Raw genomic sequence first — 19107 nt, forward strand, 5'->3', positions numbered from 1 at the left:
GTTTCTAGCGTTGTAAGTCCGCAGACATACCGCTGTGCCACTGGGGGGGCAATTTCAACATGATTAATTTTTATTAATATATTTCTTTTTACATCCTACGTTTTTAATACATGTTGTCATAACTTCCAGCTAAAAGTCATAAAAGAACAAAAAATGAATAAGAAAGACCAATAACTTAAGACATGACCTTTCCAAATGGGGTCAGGTCAGGCTAGGTAGCAATGTTTTCTTAACAAAATTCTTTGTCAAAACAAATTTATGTATAATACGTGTACATATTTTCAATAATTTATAAGCTCTTTCAATTATCTAAATTAATTGAATGCAATACACTTAATAATATTCCTTGAATAAGCAGTTGAGTCAATTTTGAATCACCAAAATATTTTGACAGCATCTTTCATACTCTCTCGATCTAATAAATATCACCTGATATCTTGTCCCGCAAGATCATTTTTATATCTTTCAAACATATAATCTAACACGAAAACACTTTTTGGAATGAAAAGATCCTCTAAAGAAACAGTAAAATAGTTCCAAGATCTGTGGTTTTTTCCTAAATCTTCTAAACTTTCCACTAAATTCCATCGCTCTTCTCTACCTGAGCTATGTCCTGTCACTTTCCTGCAAAATCACAAATTAATTCTCGCTCGATTTTATTCACCTTACATCGAATTAAATATTTTATAATCTGTTGTATTTAATGGAATTTAATTTTTGTCAGTTATTATTTTCAAAGCTGAGCCACATTTCAAATTTGTTCTGGTCACATGAAGTGAGGACATAAAAGGGTGGAAACAAAAGTATACTAATAAAAACAGAGAAAAAGAAAGACATTTGCGTGAGTAATTAAATCGTGAGAATTATATTTCCAAGAGATTAATAATTTCTTAACAGATATAAACCTATGGTTTGGGATGGGCAGAAAATGCTATAACAAATCGATAAATCCATTAATTACAGGGTAAGATCCTCGGTGTTTGTGCAGAAATGTAACTTTAAACGTTTATTTTCATTTTGCTTTGTGAATTCCACTAAATAAATGTTTAAAAAAATACAAATATCAATTTTAAAATACCTTTGAATAAAATATTGTTGAAATAGAATTAGAGTAATTTCTACGCACATTTTAAAATTTATATACAGGCTGTAAACGCAATTTACTAGCAGCTTCTTTAGCAATGATCTCAGACCTCAACTTGTGAATGATTAGGCTTTCTTTCACTCGACGGCTCTGTTCATCATTGGCCTGGCGTAATTGATTGAAATAGACTGAACACAATGGACATAATGTGGAAAAATGTGAATAATAGACCCATATTAAAGACAAATGGATAACTCTAATAGGTGATCTTGCGCCTATCCCTTGTAAAAGCTCTTATCGTTTGCGTAAAACTCTCGTAACCTGTAGCCTTATGTATATTCGTCATTTATTGTTTAATCTGCCCGAGTATATGTCATTTTATGTGGTTTATAGAACATATAATTAACTCGTGATTGATATATAATGAATAAAAAAATTAATACGAGCTCCTTAAAGATTTTCCGTTTATAAAAGTTTGTCTTCTATTGTAAGCAAGTATGTATGCCGCAGGCAATGGAGCAGTGAACGCACCAAATATGTTTTCTATGACGGTAATTAAACTGTGATAGATTGTCAGCTAGTAATCGTTTTGCCAGTTGGTTCTAGGTGCATTTATATCAAAAGAAAACAACATGTTGGCCAAAGAGCCATTTCTATTTAGTTTTTTTTTCAAAATTCAAAATTCGTTCTTGAGTGATCAATAATACCTTACAGAAGTAAAATATGTCTTAGTATTTCTAAGAGTTTGACAATGAGAAAATAAAATTTGAAACATTTATTATAATTAGGCGTTATGTTAATATATATACTAATTATTTTTTAAGCTACCTTTGTCTTCAATTTATATTTTTCAGTACTGTATTAAAATAATCATGTGTTAATCGTGACAAAATTTCAAAGGTTTTACTGAAATGTACTTAATGATAAGGTTTCTGCTTTGAACTTGTTATTGATGAGTGTAGGTTTTCAATACGCTTTATCGTTTACTATAACACATTCCAGCATGAGGTGCTGGAACAATCTTCACAAAGTATTTAATACTTATTTAAATCATAATTTTACTTTATGGACTCTACGGTATCCAGTGCAAAGAAATACCAAATAAGATCATGGAATATTTTCACCCAAGGTGCTGGAAAACTAATTAATAACATGACGTGTTACTTAATTTGGTCATCACCACTCACCGCCAACTCTTGTGCTACTCTTTTACCAACGAATAGTGGGACTGATCGTCATGTAATAAACGCCACAACGGCTGAAAGGGCGAGCATGTTTGGTAGGATGGGGATTCGAACCCACGACCCGCAAATTGAGACCCGAGCGCCCTAACTACCTGGCCATGCCGGGCCAAAGCGTTTATTTAACTAATTTCACGCAAAGACAACATTTCTTTTCGTTTTCACCAGAGGTGAAATTGAAAAAGAGGATCTGTGATGTAGATGTCTAATGCGTCCTTTGATTGACCTTACCCTCTGCTGTAGAATACAGTTTCGCCTATTCAAGGCTTATCAACACAGCCTGGGTCAGCAAACCAAAAAATATCATTATATAAAAAAGCCACAATTGTTTAAAATAAATGCTATAAGTTTATCCAACACGATTTCATAGTTAAGTTGATAGGCCCTCAAACTAAAATGTAATTCGTTGAATGACGAATTTAATTAGTTAATAAGTTACAAACGAAATATTACTTTTAAATATCAAAAAAGATACCTTTAACGTTTTCGTCATTTTAATATTCAAGAAAAACAAAACGTTTGTACACTGATCTATAACATTAATAGAAAATAACGTATATGCAAATTAAAGTACTAATTGATAAAGGTAAATAAATCACCTTTGAGTTTTTATAGCGTTTATTTGTTTGTTTGTTTTGAATTTCGCGCAAAGCTATACGAGGGCTATCTGCGCTAGCCGTTCCTAATTTAGCAGTGTAAGATTAGAGGGAAGGAAACGTTCTTTATCTATCTTTGTCGCCGAAAATCCCTCCCCCATCATACGGTTAACTTGTGTTCAGGGTTGTTGATGAGGAGTGGAATCCTTCGAAACTAGTATAACTCAATAACACGCGTTTATTAAAGTGTAGATTGAACTGGACCGGTCTGGAACTTTGATTTAGAGATTAAACAATTTTCGGAATACGTAGTTTATTTATTTATTATGTGAATAGTGTTATGATATTTCGTATTCATTATTCGATATTATACAGGAGACCAACTTTTGAATGATTTTACATATATGTTATAAATTGTGGGTAAAAAAGCAAAACCTGCAATGGAGTTGTACTTGGGGATTGAAATATAGCGATATGGGCAAAGAGAGAAATCGTAGTGTACACGGTTCAGGCTGTTTCACACACAATGAAGAATATGTGGGAATTGGCAATTGCTGTACACATTTAATACATTCATCAAACCCTGCTTGACCTTTGGCCATACGGCCTGAATTTCCATCTCTTTGGCCTTCTTCTCTCGCCTTCAGGTTTTGGAGCGTCATGCCCTCCGGCTTGCTTTCCGTATTAAACTTCCAAGTCCCACTACAGAATTGTATAGCCGTATCACCTTTCCTCACATTCTGCTACACCTTCGTCAGCTTCGTACTCGTTATATCAATAAATGCTTTCGTGACCAAAATGTCATCTTCTGCGACATTCTTGCCACCACAGTTTATACCCCAGGAAGCATTTTGGCACCAGCCGATCATCCACTGAGCCTTTATGTTATGTCCCTCCCACCTGAAAATCCCGATCACGTTGAGGTGCCGATGTCCCCTCTACCCTTTTTTATCTATCCTGAGTCCTAATACTCACGGACTCTAAGAGGAGGGTTCAGGAGGGTACCAGTGAGAGAACAGAGTAGATGAAGACGGCGAGAAACCTTAACAGAGAGGACGAATAGTTGTGGTTTCCAGGTAAGATGTCTATAAAAGACAATGCCAAGATAGGTCACCGATTCAGAAAGGTGGATGGGGACATTGTCCATACGGACGTCAAACAGATACGGGTCACGGCAAGGCCGGAACTTACGTCGTGTGGGGCAAAAAGAATACCCCGAGTATTAGGGGCATTTATGCATAAGCGCCAGCATCGACACCAATACAGCTTATTCAGGCTGGACATAGTGGGACAGTGGTCCACCAATGCAGTGGCATCAGCATATTGAAACGACTGAGAAGGGAGCCGGGAGCAACGCATATGAGCCACATAGAGAATGTACAGAAGAGGGAATAACACAGAACCTTGAGGGATTCCGGCATGGATCGTGAAAGAGCGAGAGAGAACCCCATAAATAGGAGGAATAAAAAGATTAGACGAATATAGGGAACAGGAAAGTGTAACATATGCAATTTGTGGAGTAAACTTTGATGCCAAACGCCGGAAATCAAATAGTAGCATGCAGGAGAGTTTGTCGGTGTTAGAATTATTGGTAAGCGAGTCAGACTATTTGAGAAGTTTATCCAAGATAAAAAGATGTGGAAAAAAAACCACTTGCATATGCGGCAGCATATTGTGTCCAGCAATGAACTGATGAAGATGTTCATAATTTCACAAGATAAAACAGATAGAAAAACTAGATAGAATTTTCTGATGTTTTAGCCGAAAATAGGTACTATACAATAAGTTTATAACAAGGTTAAGTACTTCTACTATGACAAGGAAAAAATCAAGGGATACTGTGGTTTATATTGTTAGACATTCTCGGCTGTGACGGTTCCTTCTCTATGTTTTAAACCTGAAATATTTAGACATAACTGTTCCTTTTCTGAACTTTAAAGTGAAAAATTAAGAGATCTGGCATTCCCCTTTTTTTTACTTTAAACTGTCAAAATTGAAAGAATCGATAGTTTCTTTTCAGTACTTCAAATGTTGGTCATTTGTGTCAGAAGACAAATTAGTGATTGGAATGGACAGGTTGTTAAAACCTTCTTCGTTAGAAGGTTTAGTCGTTACTTGTAAATTATATGGCTTAATTTCAGTTTAAAATGTACGGTGTTACCTTGAGGTTTTATCCCTTTCCACAATGGAGCAAGCTCTCTTCCTTTTATGTAACCAGTCATTGATAGAATAAATTATGTATATATGAGGTTGCTGTACAGCTGAAAAGTAAGCCTGTTACCATGGCGTGGTGCAGTCATGGTTCTAGCTAACTTAGCTGTGTGTGTGTGTGCTGTCCTATAGAAAATATGTGGATTAAACGTTAACTAGCATGCTTGGGACACGCACATTTTTGTAGTTGATATGTGCGTGCATTCACAAAAGATGGTTTAGGATGTGGTATGTATGTTACATTTTGTTAAAATAAGACTTTATCTAGAAAAGTTTGGATAGTGATATAATGTTAACCTTATAGGGCTTGATAAACATCTCACTTAGACTTTTCAAATCAGACTTTTGCTATATAGAATAATAAGTGTTAGATTATAGTTATCCTGGTAAGTGACCAATAGAGCCATGGACGACTGCCTTTTGGGACAGGATGACTTTTTCTTTATACTACTGATCCCAAGAAACACATTGTACAAGAATCAGAGAAGAAGAAAAAAACACGATGACCAAAAATGCTCATTCGGGAAGAGCAAGGGACGCTTTTAAGTTTGTCTTCTGTTCTCTTCTTGCTTGATCTTTGGAAGTAGAAGTGGTCCACCACAGATCATTTAATTAAATTATTTAGTTCCCCTTATTTAGTCAAAAATTCTTAGTTACTTTTGCGTTATAAAGTGACGGTCAATCCCACTATTCGTTGGTAAAAGAGTAGCCCAAGAGTTTGCGGTGGGTGGTGATGACTAGCTGCCTTCCCTCTGGTCTTACACTGCTAAATTACGTACGGCTAACGCAGATAGCTTCGTGTAGCTTTGCGCGAAATTCTAAAAACCCAAATCCTTAGTGACTTTTACGATCTACATAATTATTCGAATTCTAAGTTTATTTTGTGTCATGTTAATTTATACTGTATTTGTTTATTTAAGTTATTTTTCTCATTGTTTAAATTTACATTGCATGTTTTTTGTTTAAATGTGTTATTACTGGCTGATATTTTGTTTTGCATAATCAGTCTTGTATTAGTTTAGGAATTTTATTTACGTTACTTGTCTTCTTTTTTGATATTCTTGATTTTCAATTTACCTTTAACCTTGTTTTCAATTTACTTTGTTTTGATTCAACCTTCAACACATATTTTAATTTAGTAGTGTGATAAATTCTGGTAGGTTTATGTTTTCTTTTTGTGTGTGCACTTTGTTGAACTCATCTGATTTAGTTTATTTTGTTTTGTTTAATATTTCATTGATTTTGGTTCCATTTATTTTGTGATTTAATGTACATCTTTATATGGTTTTATTTTGTTTCCAGTTTGATTTATTGTTTAGCACAAGTTAATGCCACTCGCTTGGTCAGCAGTAAGTTTGTGGATTTACAATGCTAAAATCCTCACCCCCAGTTAGCCCATTCTATAGCTTTCTGCTTAAACAAACAAACAAAACCACAATTTATTTTTGTAAACGTTTTTAACGTTACTCACAGTGTAATAATTTTGGTTTATTTAACTCCTGATTGCATTTTGAGTTTAATTTAATGTTGTTTAGTTTAGATTTTATTTGTTTTATCTGGCTATTGGAGCCTTAGTGCCTAATAACGTTTTCCTTTGTTGTTTAAATATAACTGTTAAACCGTTTTATTTGTGGTCTCAATTAGGTGTTTTCCGGAAGTTACAAAATTGTTAGTTATTTTGCAAAACATTGGCTTTAGCATTTAATTTTAAAATTCAAGCTTAAGAAGGCTCAGAAATGAGGAGTGATCAGTGTGATGATTGCAGAATTATGCTATATCTCCTTTGATTGAATATAATTGTAATGATTTTTATCGTAGGTAAATTAATAATTATGGGACATTGTACTAGGAATATGGGTCTAACATATCGCTGTAGCATTATATTTAATCTTATTCTGGTATTCGCCTTGTGTAAACATCCAAAACTCTCTCTGTTTGCCATAGCAGCCAGACGTTTTACAACGAAACTAGAAATTGGAACATTAGATATAAACCCATTGTGAATATAAATTTCACTTACTTAGTTGTTTGTACTTTTTTTTACTCTCCAGCTGTCAGTATTTGAAATTATTCCCTTCTTAACGTTCCCCAGACCTGTTGAGAATGCTTATTACTCTCTGGCTATCATCAGTGTACCTGAATACTAGACGTCAAAGTGGATCAAAACATCCTCTAATTAACACTTTACTTCGCTTGTTGTCCAGTTCAATAATTTCATGCTATTTGTTTTTAATTTTTTGTTTGTGTGTGTGTTATAATACCTTTACACGATAATCGTTGTTACAGGTAATAAAGCAATCAGTCTATCTATGCGCATTAAAATTTACAGAGTTACAAGAAACGAAAAGTTTTCATTTTTTTTAGAAGCAACTGTTATATGTAAAAAGAAAAAAAGAGATAAATTTTTAGAAAAATCCTAACTTATCTAATCAGTAGTGAAGCCTGATTGATACCTGCCTGATTTACGATCACATACGATGGCGGAGTCTGACCTATTGGACAGAACAGTACTTGTACTGGTTCCAGACCAGACAGGAGAATATGAGGCAACAGCTGCCATTTCGGCAGCTGTAGTTCCCCAGGGATATAATACTGCGTAAGGATAGTAAATTCCACAACTTGCCATTCTTAAACATTCAGCTGTGGCTCTTTCGGCAGCCCTGCTTCTTAGTATACGATTGATGGAGCTAACACTTGGTGCTGTACTGTTGGTGCAGACACCTGCTAAATGCAAATGTATTCAAGTTACTTTCAAATTTGACGAAAAAATACGATATTGTTACGTTACGATTAACAAATAAAATACAAGCTTAAGATGTTTCCTAACATTGTTTGTTGGAAGTCACTTGGAGCATTAGAGTTCTCCAAAGAAAGTGTACAGTTTTACACCAATGTGTAATAATATGCTAGTTGCATTCCTTTGACAATTAATAATACATTTAGTAAACGTATATCTCTAAAAGTAAAAAAAAAAAGTAGTATTAAAGTTCCCTATATTTGAGTGAAGTATAACAAGTTAAAACAAACTAACAAGTATAACTAGTCCTAAATATATTGTATCATGTATATAGTAGCTTTATATTTTTACGTGTTACGTAATCTAAACAACTGACTAAAAATAAAAATGGGCGAATTTTCTTTTTCATGTAAAACAAATAAATAAGTGTACAGGTAATTTGAGCGATCAATTACAATATTAATGGTGTTTTTCTTTAATTATTTATATGACTCGTGTGTTATTAGCGGCCTTGTAATTAATAAATACATGGATACATAAGTAATTTATTGCATAAATAGTTTTAAAAAAGTTTTAATAGTTCGATGGTACCGTAATTGTAGGGCTTAAGTCATTATTTCTGACATATTTTAAGAAATATGCTCATTCCTATTAATAAATCTCAGTTGTCTAGAGTGAACTATTCAAGTGCGCAAGTAAATTATTGTTGTTGTTGTTTTTTATACACATGACTCTGGCACAGAATCGGATGAAACGCTATCGATAGAAACAAGGGATCGTCTCAGTTTGCGCAGAAACAGGACCACGTTTAGCGTAGAGCAGCTGGAAGTTCTGGAAGAAGAATTTGAAAAGAACCACTACCCTTGCGTTAATACCAGAGAGGACCTCGCGGCTAAGACTAGTTTAACCGGGGCTAGAATCCAGGTGGATTCATCATGTTAATAATAAGAGAGCAATTACAATCATTAACATTTTTATTGTTCATCAAAACCTGAACACAAACTTAAAAAAAAAAAACTTCGTAGAGTAATACTGAGCTGCCCCCCTAGTATAATAAGGTAAAATTTAACGCACTTCGTAATATCATCTTACCTGAAGTATTTAAAATTGTCGTATACGTATTGTTTGACAATGAAATACTGTTGCACTTTGTAAAGTGGAAGACATAAATAGTTGGAATAGGTAGAATTATCCAAGTTGTTTAATTATATTTTGTTGTAATGAGTTGAAATGCCGTACAAATAATAATAATAAGCGTTGCAAAATAATACTTTTTTACATAAATAAGACTGCCAAAACTTCAGTAGCACAGTATGACTGTAAATCTACAGTGTATATATATATATAGATAGATAGACTTATTTATTTATTGATTGATTGATCGATTGATATGAATTTTGAAAAACATCGATTTGAAATTCACCATTAGAAAATTCAAGAAACATGTATTCATTCATGGGAAAATTTATAGATAACCTGCAAGATACGCTACTTAACATTCCGTGCTTTGAACTGTTTTTTGTACGATCGCAGTGTGATATGGATCAAACGTGCCAATTTATGCTACTTATGATATTTGTTTCTCTTTTTACTTTCTTATATTAGTATTAAAACGACTAAAGTAGTTATATATATATTTCAGAAACAGTTTTTTTTCTTAATAAAACAGCTTTATGTTTGACTCCTATGAAAAAAAACCTTAAAGCAAGAACCTTGATAAGGAACTGCTTTGTATTTTCCGTTTTTTTTTTCAGACAAGATACTAGATTTTCCACTAGAAGTTGAAGTGATAATTCGAAAGTCATTAGATCAAATAGGCTCTTTACAAAACGTCTATAGTTACAGACGTTACTCTTGCCTCATCCATAGTATGTAACGTAAAATATAACAACGCTTTAATGAATATTGTTAAAACTCCATAAATCCAACATATACGTCCCTGCGCGCACTTCGGGCTACATTCACTGCTTGTTTCTCATATAATTTAAAAAACATTTTTGACGTTGCATAAGCCTGATAAATAATAATTTGTTTTTAATTTTAACTGTTTATATTAGAAACCTTCGGTGTTATACATTGGCCAAAATGTTTGCATGTTTTGTAACACACAAGATCATTATTATTAAGATGGAATACAAATATAGTTAACGCTGTCAAACTGAGAAATGCATGTTATATTAAACACCTACATATGTCATTTTTATAATGAGACATGTTTTATGGATATCATGAACGATTTATTAGAACAGCAAACAATTTTATCAGACACCTGTAGAAAGATGTGTAATTCAGCATTTCACCTATCACAACAAAACCTTACCAAGACACATAACATTAACTTATTATAAATAACATTTGTAGCCTTATATCAATTCATATTAAGCATTCAGTACTTGGTTGGCCATCCTCGTACCCTAATAACCTCCTCAAGGTGACGTGGTATGCTGTCGATGAGGTTATTGATGTAATCCACCATTATTTCATCCCAACTTGTCACTAGACAGTAGCTGTTTTAGGGTCGTGGTTAGCAATTTTTTGACTCAGTTCTGCCCAACAATTCTCAATGGGATTACAATCTGGAGACTTTGCTGGCATGGCAATCTTGTAATGTCGTTCTGGTCAAGATAATCCTGTACAGTACGTGCACTGAGAGCAGTAGTATTGACATACTTGAACACAAAGTTATTGCCAGACTTACCCTATCCTATAACAGAAATATTGTCTCCATGTAAAGCCTTTAAGAAGCGCCATTGACGTTTCCCTGGAAGATTTGAAGAGCAATTTCTCCACAATGATGAATAGCTGCCTAAATATGTACTGCACCACCTACCGTGTGTTCCTTGTGGGAAAGACAGTCTTCCCTTATCTGTTCTCCAGGTAAACGACGAACACAAATCCTACCATCAGATTTAACAAGCCGGAAACAAGACTTATCTGAAAAGGTCACATGTTGCCAGTGTCCTAACTGTAAGTTGACATGTTATCTTGCCCAAGTAATACGGTGACAGCGGTGAATTCTGGTTAATATCGGTTTGCAGACAGCCCTTCTTGCAAAATAACCTTGTTTGGTTAGTCTCCTATTCACTGTTCTTCTAGAAACCCTGGAATGAATGTGTACATGCCATTCCTGTCGTAAGGTGTTGCAAGAATTCTTTCGACCTTGACGTGTTAACCTGATCAAAACGCGGTCACATCGGGCAGTAGTTTTTCGGCATTTACCAGTAGACTTTCCTGGAACAACGTTTTCTGTAGTCCTATGACGTTTCAGGATTATAGATACAGTACACTGGGGGTACCTTACTGTTTTAGCAATCTCCGTTTGCTCCGTACCATTTGTGAACTGTCGAAGAATTTGACGCCCTATAACTTCTGGCAGGTGACGAGACACAACTCTACACCAAGTACAGAGAATTTTCCTGAACAAAGCGTTGATCTGTTCCGAAAAAGATTATACCAAAAGCACACCCTTTTATATAACACAAGTGTGTAAGTGTGTTTAATGAATAAATGCTCAAAACAATTTATATGGACCAGAAAAACAACTCGTACGTGTTTGTTCGATCATACGCCACTTTTTCTGTTACTACTCGGGTATTTACTCAATAACTACTCCATGCATGTAGACAATGCCATCAATACAGAACAGTATTGATGGCATTTTCTACATGCATACCATCAATACAGAACAGTATGCAAACATTTTGCCAATACTGTGCTACTATCCCAGTAATATTATTTTTGCTTTGCTATTTTCTGCTTAAAACATTCATTTATTTTGTCCATTGTTGCATTAAGCTATATGTTTGTTGTTGAGCACAAAGCTACAAAACGGGCTGTCTATACTCTGCCCATAGCGGGTATTAAAGCCCGATTTTTAGTGTTATAAACTCCCATACTCTTTTCTGGTCCATTGGGAATGAATTAAGTTGTATTAAACAGTTTTCGAAATTTTCCAGCATACGAATCGCACGTGTTGACACTAGTTTTCAATTACGATAACTAAATAGGATTAACTAATGTAAAGCATTTATAAATTAAAGCATTATTTTTTGAAACCAGAAACAACCGAAAACCATTGGTTATTTTGATGTTGCACTATATAAGTCATTAGGGCAAAGCTTAGTAAATAAAGCCATATCTATTGCGAGTTGAGGATGAATTAGAAAACGAAAACCTTGGTTTGATTTGTTTGAAGTTAAGCACAAAGCTACACAATGAACTATTTGTGCTCTGCCCACCACGGGTATCGAAATCCGGTTTTTAGCGTTATAAGTCCGCAGACATACTGGGGGCAAATGAAAACCTAATTTTTAAAGACGTGTAATCAATGAAAAATTTTACATTTACATTTTTCTTCTGAAAATGAAATTAGCATGGTATGTTTACCTTGGTTTTATTTACGGCATCGCATAAGTGTATACAAGTGTTATTTTAATAGCTTGAACAAGCTTTACAAATGAACAGTCTTGTTTTCCGATTGTACTATCATCCAAAACAGATATAAATGCTATAGAACATGAGCATTAATCTATAAGCAGAATAATCTAACACGTACAAGTGTTATTTGAATATTTATTTTGATGAATTTTTAAAAGATGTTATCTTAATGAATATATGATTAATTGTTGCAATGTATTTTGGTTACTTGTAATAGGTTTGGTTTTCTAATAGACGAGCGAAGTGGAGACGGCGTCAAAGAATGAATAAAATCAAAGATTCATCCTCAGAGCAAACTCCTCTGTCGTCTTTCCAACTAGAATCAAAAGTACCTTCATATCAAGGTCCAAAATGCAACGAACTGCCTAGGATGGGTGGCGAAAACTCAGCTTTTTCTCCTGCTGTATCATCTTTGCAATGAACTAGCAATTCACCTATTCTAAGTACAAATTAACCACGCCCATTTCGGGTCGTTTTCTATCTGAAAATGGCGTAATTCAAGGCATATTAACATTTTTAATTGGGCAAGTATCATCTAATAACTAGTAATTAAGTAATTTATAAAACAGTAGGTAGTAGTATAAGCTGCTGATCCATGTTTGACCAGCTTCATATATGGTTTTAAATCAACTGAAATCGAATTTGCCCTCTAACTTTTTTAAAGTCTTTTAATTATAACATATTTTTATAATTATAATTACGAGCAGTATGTATAGAAATTAAAACTAAGACACTAATGCTGTTTCAAACAGCAATGAAATTATCAACAAATTTATTCTTGTAAATGCTTTAGGTAGTTTTTGGAACATGGATTGATTTAAACAAGATAATAAAATTAGTCCCTTGCAGTTTCCTAAGATCTTTTTTTGTACCTTTTCAAACATAAAATAGTCTATTCACGTATTTATTAAATTACTAAAACTGAAGGGTTGTTTGTTATGATAAAATTAATGAGAAAAAGCTTAAGATTTAAGACAACAAAAACATTGTTTCTGCATATGATAATTTGCTAAATATATTCACATGCATATATTCATAAACTAATACAAATAAAAAATAATGTAAGTCGTTGTTGAAATAGTTAAATGCCTCTGAGGGAGAAAATGGGGTCCACTTTTATCCAAACAACTGTCATAAAGATAATTTTCTCTCTCGATTACTTATTGCTCTTTTAACAGTTTTTGTAGTTAAAATATAAGTGTTTTACGATTTGACAACAAATTCACATACTTAGCTCATCGCACAAGATACAAGAAAAGAGGAAATTAAGAAAACTGATTCGGTAAAACGAAATTAAGTAAGAAAAAATGGCATAAAGATTATATTCCAATAATCCAATAAAATTAGTACAATATAATATGTTAATCTTAGGGAGATGCTATTATGTTCCTCTTAATTGAATGCCCACAGAATAAGACCAGTAAAATAAATATTTGTGAAAACAAGTTATAAGCCTAATTGTGATGTAAGATCAAACTGTAATCATACTTTACTAGTATATAAGACATTATAAACCGTGATAATGATAAATTATGCTTACTTTAGTATTTTTTTCAACCTATTTTACTAAAACAAATCTAAACATTACAAACCTTTGTGTTTAATTCTCGCAAACAAAAGCCACCTTGCTAACATCCGTTACATTAGATTCAATTTCGGACTGATATTTAACGAAACACACAAATGAATAAATAAAAGTGCCTGAAGAACACTGTGAAAAAATTAATATATTTTAAAGAACTTGATGAGACATTTTTTTCTTTGTACTTCTGTTTTGCAAATATCGTTCAATAAAGGTTTGATTTTATTATTCTTGAAAAGATGATTTTGTAGCTTAACCAGAAAGACTAACATATTTAAAAACAATATTTTGATGTAATTATGAACGAAAGATATTTGATATTACTTCCACAGAAAGAAGAAAACCTGAGCATACATGTTGAGCTTTTAACATTTTACCAAAATTATTTTCCGTTGAAATTTTCTATTTTTACAAATTTTATACAAAACACTGTAAACTATTACAGAAAATGTTGAACAAAATACGTTTAAAACAACATACCATGATCAAATACTTTAAGAGCTTTCGTACATACCTTGGTGGGCCTTTCATAGCAAAAAGAGTGTTTTAGCACTACAGTTAGATCAAGCACATGAGTTTCATTCACCTTGCAGTAATATATATATTAAAAATAAAACGTATTAGCTCAAATTTACTTTGATTGTGTTCATTTACTTTAATAAGGTGGTAAAAGTTTTCGAGTTGTTGATTCAGAAAATATTCCATTCGGATTCGTGGCCAGAGCTTGTGTAGTATCCTACATTTGCAACGCTCAGCATTTCATATAATGAATATGACATTCAAAACAATCTAGCATTTAACTTAGCATTTGAAATTCAGTATTTTCTGAAGTGCATGTTTTGATTAAATAAATTTGTGTATCTCTAAAATTTCATTTTCGTTTAGGTTAATTATATTTGATTGACATTTCTGACTACTACTCTTAGTGTTACAGTTTAATTCAGTAAATAGACAAAATTCGGGACGTGCCAAGATAATATATATCTTCTCATTTATTTCAATTATCAATTATATGATTCTGAGCACAAAAATCAGGAATTAGCGTTAGAACTTGAACCTGTGACGAATAATTGCAGACAACAGTACCTTCACTGTTTAACTCAATTGCAGACAACAGTACCTTCACTGTTTAACTCAATTGCAGACAACAGTACCTTCATTGTTTAACTCTTTATGTCTATAATTAATGACAGCAAATTTATACATCAATGGAAAAACTTTTTAACACAAGAACGTTCAGCTGATTCTGTCGCTTCCCGTCTTTGTAACATATCACTAAAGTACAATAAAGAGGCTTAGGACGCTATATTAAAACGATTTTGTAGACTCGCCACGCTGTTACAGTTAATATTTGCAGCGTGGTTTCCATTTCAAAAGGCTAAGTCATAAGGCTGTCATATCCAAAGCACGCCAATTCTCCCTGCTGCACTTTCACTATACACCTAGTGTATGAGCACGACAATTTCCCCACACCCGATTCAACAGTCTAATCGATGTGTCTACATATAGAATAGCATGGATACATGTTTCATTCTACAGCTGATTTGAGGTATAGGACAATGAACGAATATATAATGGTAGCATCTTGTGTACGTGTAACTTCCATTGCTTTTTAAAACAGAGATATTTCTTGATTATGTTGCATACTGTTGCCTGTGATATGTAGACACGCTTTGCTTACCACGTCTGGAGTGCGACTTGTTGCATATCTTTGCTGGATGAACCTGGTGTCCCAAGTTGACCAATATTCCTTTGTTTTCAAACATTATTAAGTACAAGGAATATTGATTTCTTGGAAATTCTAAATTCCTGATCTAAACATATCCTTATGGTTTGAGCGTATGAATACTTTGCGTCAGAAAATGCTGTTAATATTATTCTCAAAAGATATCAGTTCTCGGTGACGTCACATTACCTACGTACCGCCAGTAGTTAGAAATTTTATATACCTTCGAATAAAGTACGGCAATGTTTGGGGGACATCATATAAAATAATTCATTTGGAAAATTAGTTGTTGAAGTTTTTAAAGCAATGAGCCATCGATTACTTATGAAACGGCATCAATTAATAAATTATAAATTACGTCTCGTACGTAGTTGGCGTAATTAAAGAAAAACTAGCGCAAAATTATTGAAATAATAACATTAGCTCATTTGGAGTATTTGTCACCGCCGCCTTGATACACGAGATGCTCGTGGCGCCATCTATTGGTGCTATTATATGTTTAAGTATATATGATTTAGTGAAAGAAGTTGGCTCTTTTTTTTTTGTTTTAACTGGATAAGCTGCTATTGAATAGAAACACGAAAGCTAAAAATTAGTAAAAGCTATCGCATGAAAATGTTTGTAAAAATCTTATTTTACAAACTCTCCAATTAAAACTAATATTCAAGTAGCATTTTATATTTGTACTGCTTGCATTAAGGATTCTAACTGCATTTCCTTATTACAATTAATAAAATATTCTGAGGGGCCTATAAGTGTTTCAGCTAGTTGTACAGCTGCACAGCCTTAAACTTGTTTAAACTATCCACTCCTGTAAACATGTTTGCACAAGCAAAAACGCACTACAGATAAATCTCTACACTTATTTTCGTGTGAAACTGAGTTACCATCTGCTAAATCATGCAAGTCTAAGCTGCTGTACCCATCTAGCAATAATATAGAATTTGTACCCAAAAGAGATCTATTTATTTATGTGTTGATCAAAAATGAAGCTCATAAAGCTATATCAGATTTATAAATTGTTTCATTAAAAAACCTTCTTCTGCATAAATGCCTTAACTGGGATTAATTATTTTTATATGAACACCAGATCTTACATATATGTCATTCCGAAAATAATTTATATAAAAAAAGAGCTGTATTCATTCTAAGTTCTTAATAAAAACGTACTACTAGAACTGAAGCAATATAATATTATTTTCAACTTTATTGACAGAAAGTCAATGGTAAGTTTACGGACTACCAATGTTAAAATCCGGGGTTCGATTATCCGTAATAAAGAGAGCGCAGATAACCCATTGTGTAACTCTGCACTACAAAAAAAACTAACAAAAAATTTCAGAGTAATTTTTGTTTTGTTTATTGCAGAGCTACTAAGACTATATGCCATGATTCCTAATTTTTTTACTGCCAACCGATTAACAGCAACCACTAATACTTAGATTAGTCTTTATCAAACAAATAGTAGGATTGTTCATCACATTATAATGATCCCACATCTGAAGAGTATGTTCAGAGCAGGGTTTTGATCTTGCGAGTCACAGATTGCGATTCGAGAGCCCTATCACCCACCAGGCTATCTAAGACCAATTTCCAAGTTCACATGATTAATTGCTCCAATATCTGTTCTAGGACAAAACAGTAACATAGTATAAACGATGTGTTATTAACATGATATTAAATAAATAAGGGCGTATACTTGTTAAATAAATAACTAACATAAATCGGCGAAGTTCAGTTAGAAAACAATAAATTTCGTTTTACTAATCATTGGGCCCAGCATGATCAGGTGGTTAGGGCGCTCGACTCGCAATCTGAGGGTTGCGGGTTCGATTCCCCGTCTCACCAAACATGCTCGCCATTTCATCCCTGATGGCGTGATAATTTGACGGTCAATCCCACTATTCGTTGGTGAAAGAGTTGGCGGTGGGTGGTGATGACTAGCTGCCTTCCTTCTAGTCTTACACTGCTAAACTAGCGAAGATAGCCCTCGTGTAGCTTTATGCGAAATCAAAATATAAACAAACAAATACTACTCATTACTATGTTAAGGTAAATTTAACCTTAATACAAGCAACGCAAAAATATTCGAAGTGAACACCCTCTACAAAACCTTAATAGTAGAAAACATTTGATTAACGTAAAATACTATCAGACGAACAGGTATCTTAGTTTGAATTTTGTGCAAAGCTATACGAGGGCTATCTATGTTAGCCGTCTCTAATTTATCAGTGATAAACTAGGGGGAAGGCGCTCAACACCACCCACAGCCAACTTTTGGGATACTCTATTATATACGAATAGTGGGATTGCCTGTCACATTATAATGCCTTATAGGCATAAATAAAAGGCGAGCATGTTCGGTGATAGAGATTCGAACCCGCATACCATCATGATGCATGTCGAATTAGGCCATGCCAGCCCACATATATATATCCTTAAATTCAAACGAAAAAGAACAGATATCTCAGAAAATCTATGTTTATGAAATTGCTCTAACTGGAAGTAGTGATAAGGTTGGGAAAAACAAAAAACTCTCATTTTTATGAATGAAACGTTGTTGCTCAATAAATAAGAAACACATTATTCAATTCTTGCTCCTTACTTTTTGTATCAACATTACAGTCATTGTTATTGATTTTCCATATATTATCTTTATTGAAATTCCATTTTATTTCTTGTAACCCCACATTTCCTCTGCTTTTCATTGTATGTGTGGCAAATCTACTAAGGCCACTAACCTATATTTTGAACTGCTGATGAGATGGAATCCAGCAGCTACCTATACGACTACCATACACGTTAAATGATTAAGTGCCACTCTTATAATACACCCACAGCTTAAAGAGAGGGGAATATTTTGTTGTATCACACGGATAAGAACCTTGTTCGCCAGCACCGAAATGCAGCGCCATGCCACAGATCATTCTGCATCCTAAGTATAAGTTTATACTGTGAATAGATAGTTCGCAAGAATATAAAAGTTGGCACTTGGTGAATTGATAGAACCTTAATCAAGAGTGACATTACAGTATTATAAATGTTAGCACACAACACAGTCAGTTTTTCAGTCAATACGGTTTACAATCATTCACACCCACAAATTGTAAGATGAAATTGCTAGCCGAATTAATTAGAAAAGTATCTCAGGAATACAATAATAATAATAATAATAACAAACAAGAAATTGTTTAAACTTTACAATTATGTTTCGGCAATGCTTTTGTGAGGCGACGTCTTTTTTTTTTCGTTTGTAATTTGCAAAGCTATATGTTTTTCTGCGAATAAAATTAATCATTTTTCCATTGAGATTTATAAAATGAATAAACACAGTACTATTTTTTTCTACTGTGTTTGTGTGATGACTTGAATTGGGCAGACGACGAAGAGAAAATGTTTCCTTCTTATTTTTGTTATCATTGTAAGTCTTTCACATGAAATAGTATTCTGAATTTTCGCCCGACATGGCCAGGTGGTTAGGGCGCCCGACTCG

At 33.6% G+C, this 19107-nt stretch overlaps 1 protein-coding gene across 1 annotated transcript in view; it reads left to right on the plus strand.

The window, feature by feature from the left end:
- The window catches only part of LOC111085836 (paired box protein Pax-6-like), a gene marked incomplete at its 5' end in the record, with an annotated part of 24386 nt that extends 11472 nt beyond the window's left edge, over positions 1–12914 (plus strand). The window contains 2 exons of the mRNA XM_022386218.1: positions 8612–8793; positions 12524–12914. Coding sequence (XP_022241926.1) covers positions 8612–8793; positions 12524–12727 — 386 coding nt within the window. The remainder of the gene's footprint in view (positions 1–8611; positions 8794–12523) is intronic.
- Positions 12915–19107: the final 6193 nt, after the last annotated feature.

This window comes from Limulus polyphemus, unplaced genomic scaffold (genome assembly GCF_000517525.1).
Source record: "Limulus polyphemus unplaced genomic scaffold, Limulus_polyphemus-2.1.2 Scaffold28, whole genome shotgun sequence".
In the NCBI taxonomy this organism is placed as follows: domain Eukaryota; kingdom Metazoa; phylum Arthropoda; class Merostomata; order Xiphosura; family Limulidae; genus Limulus; species Limulus polyphemus.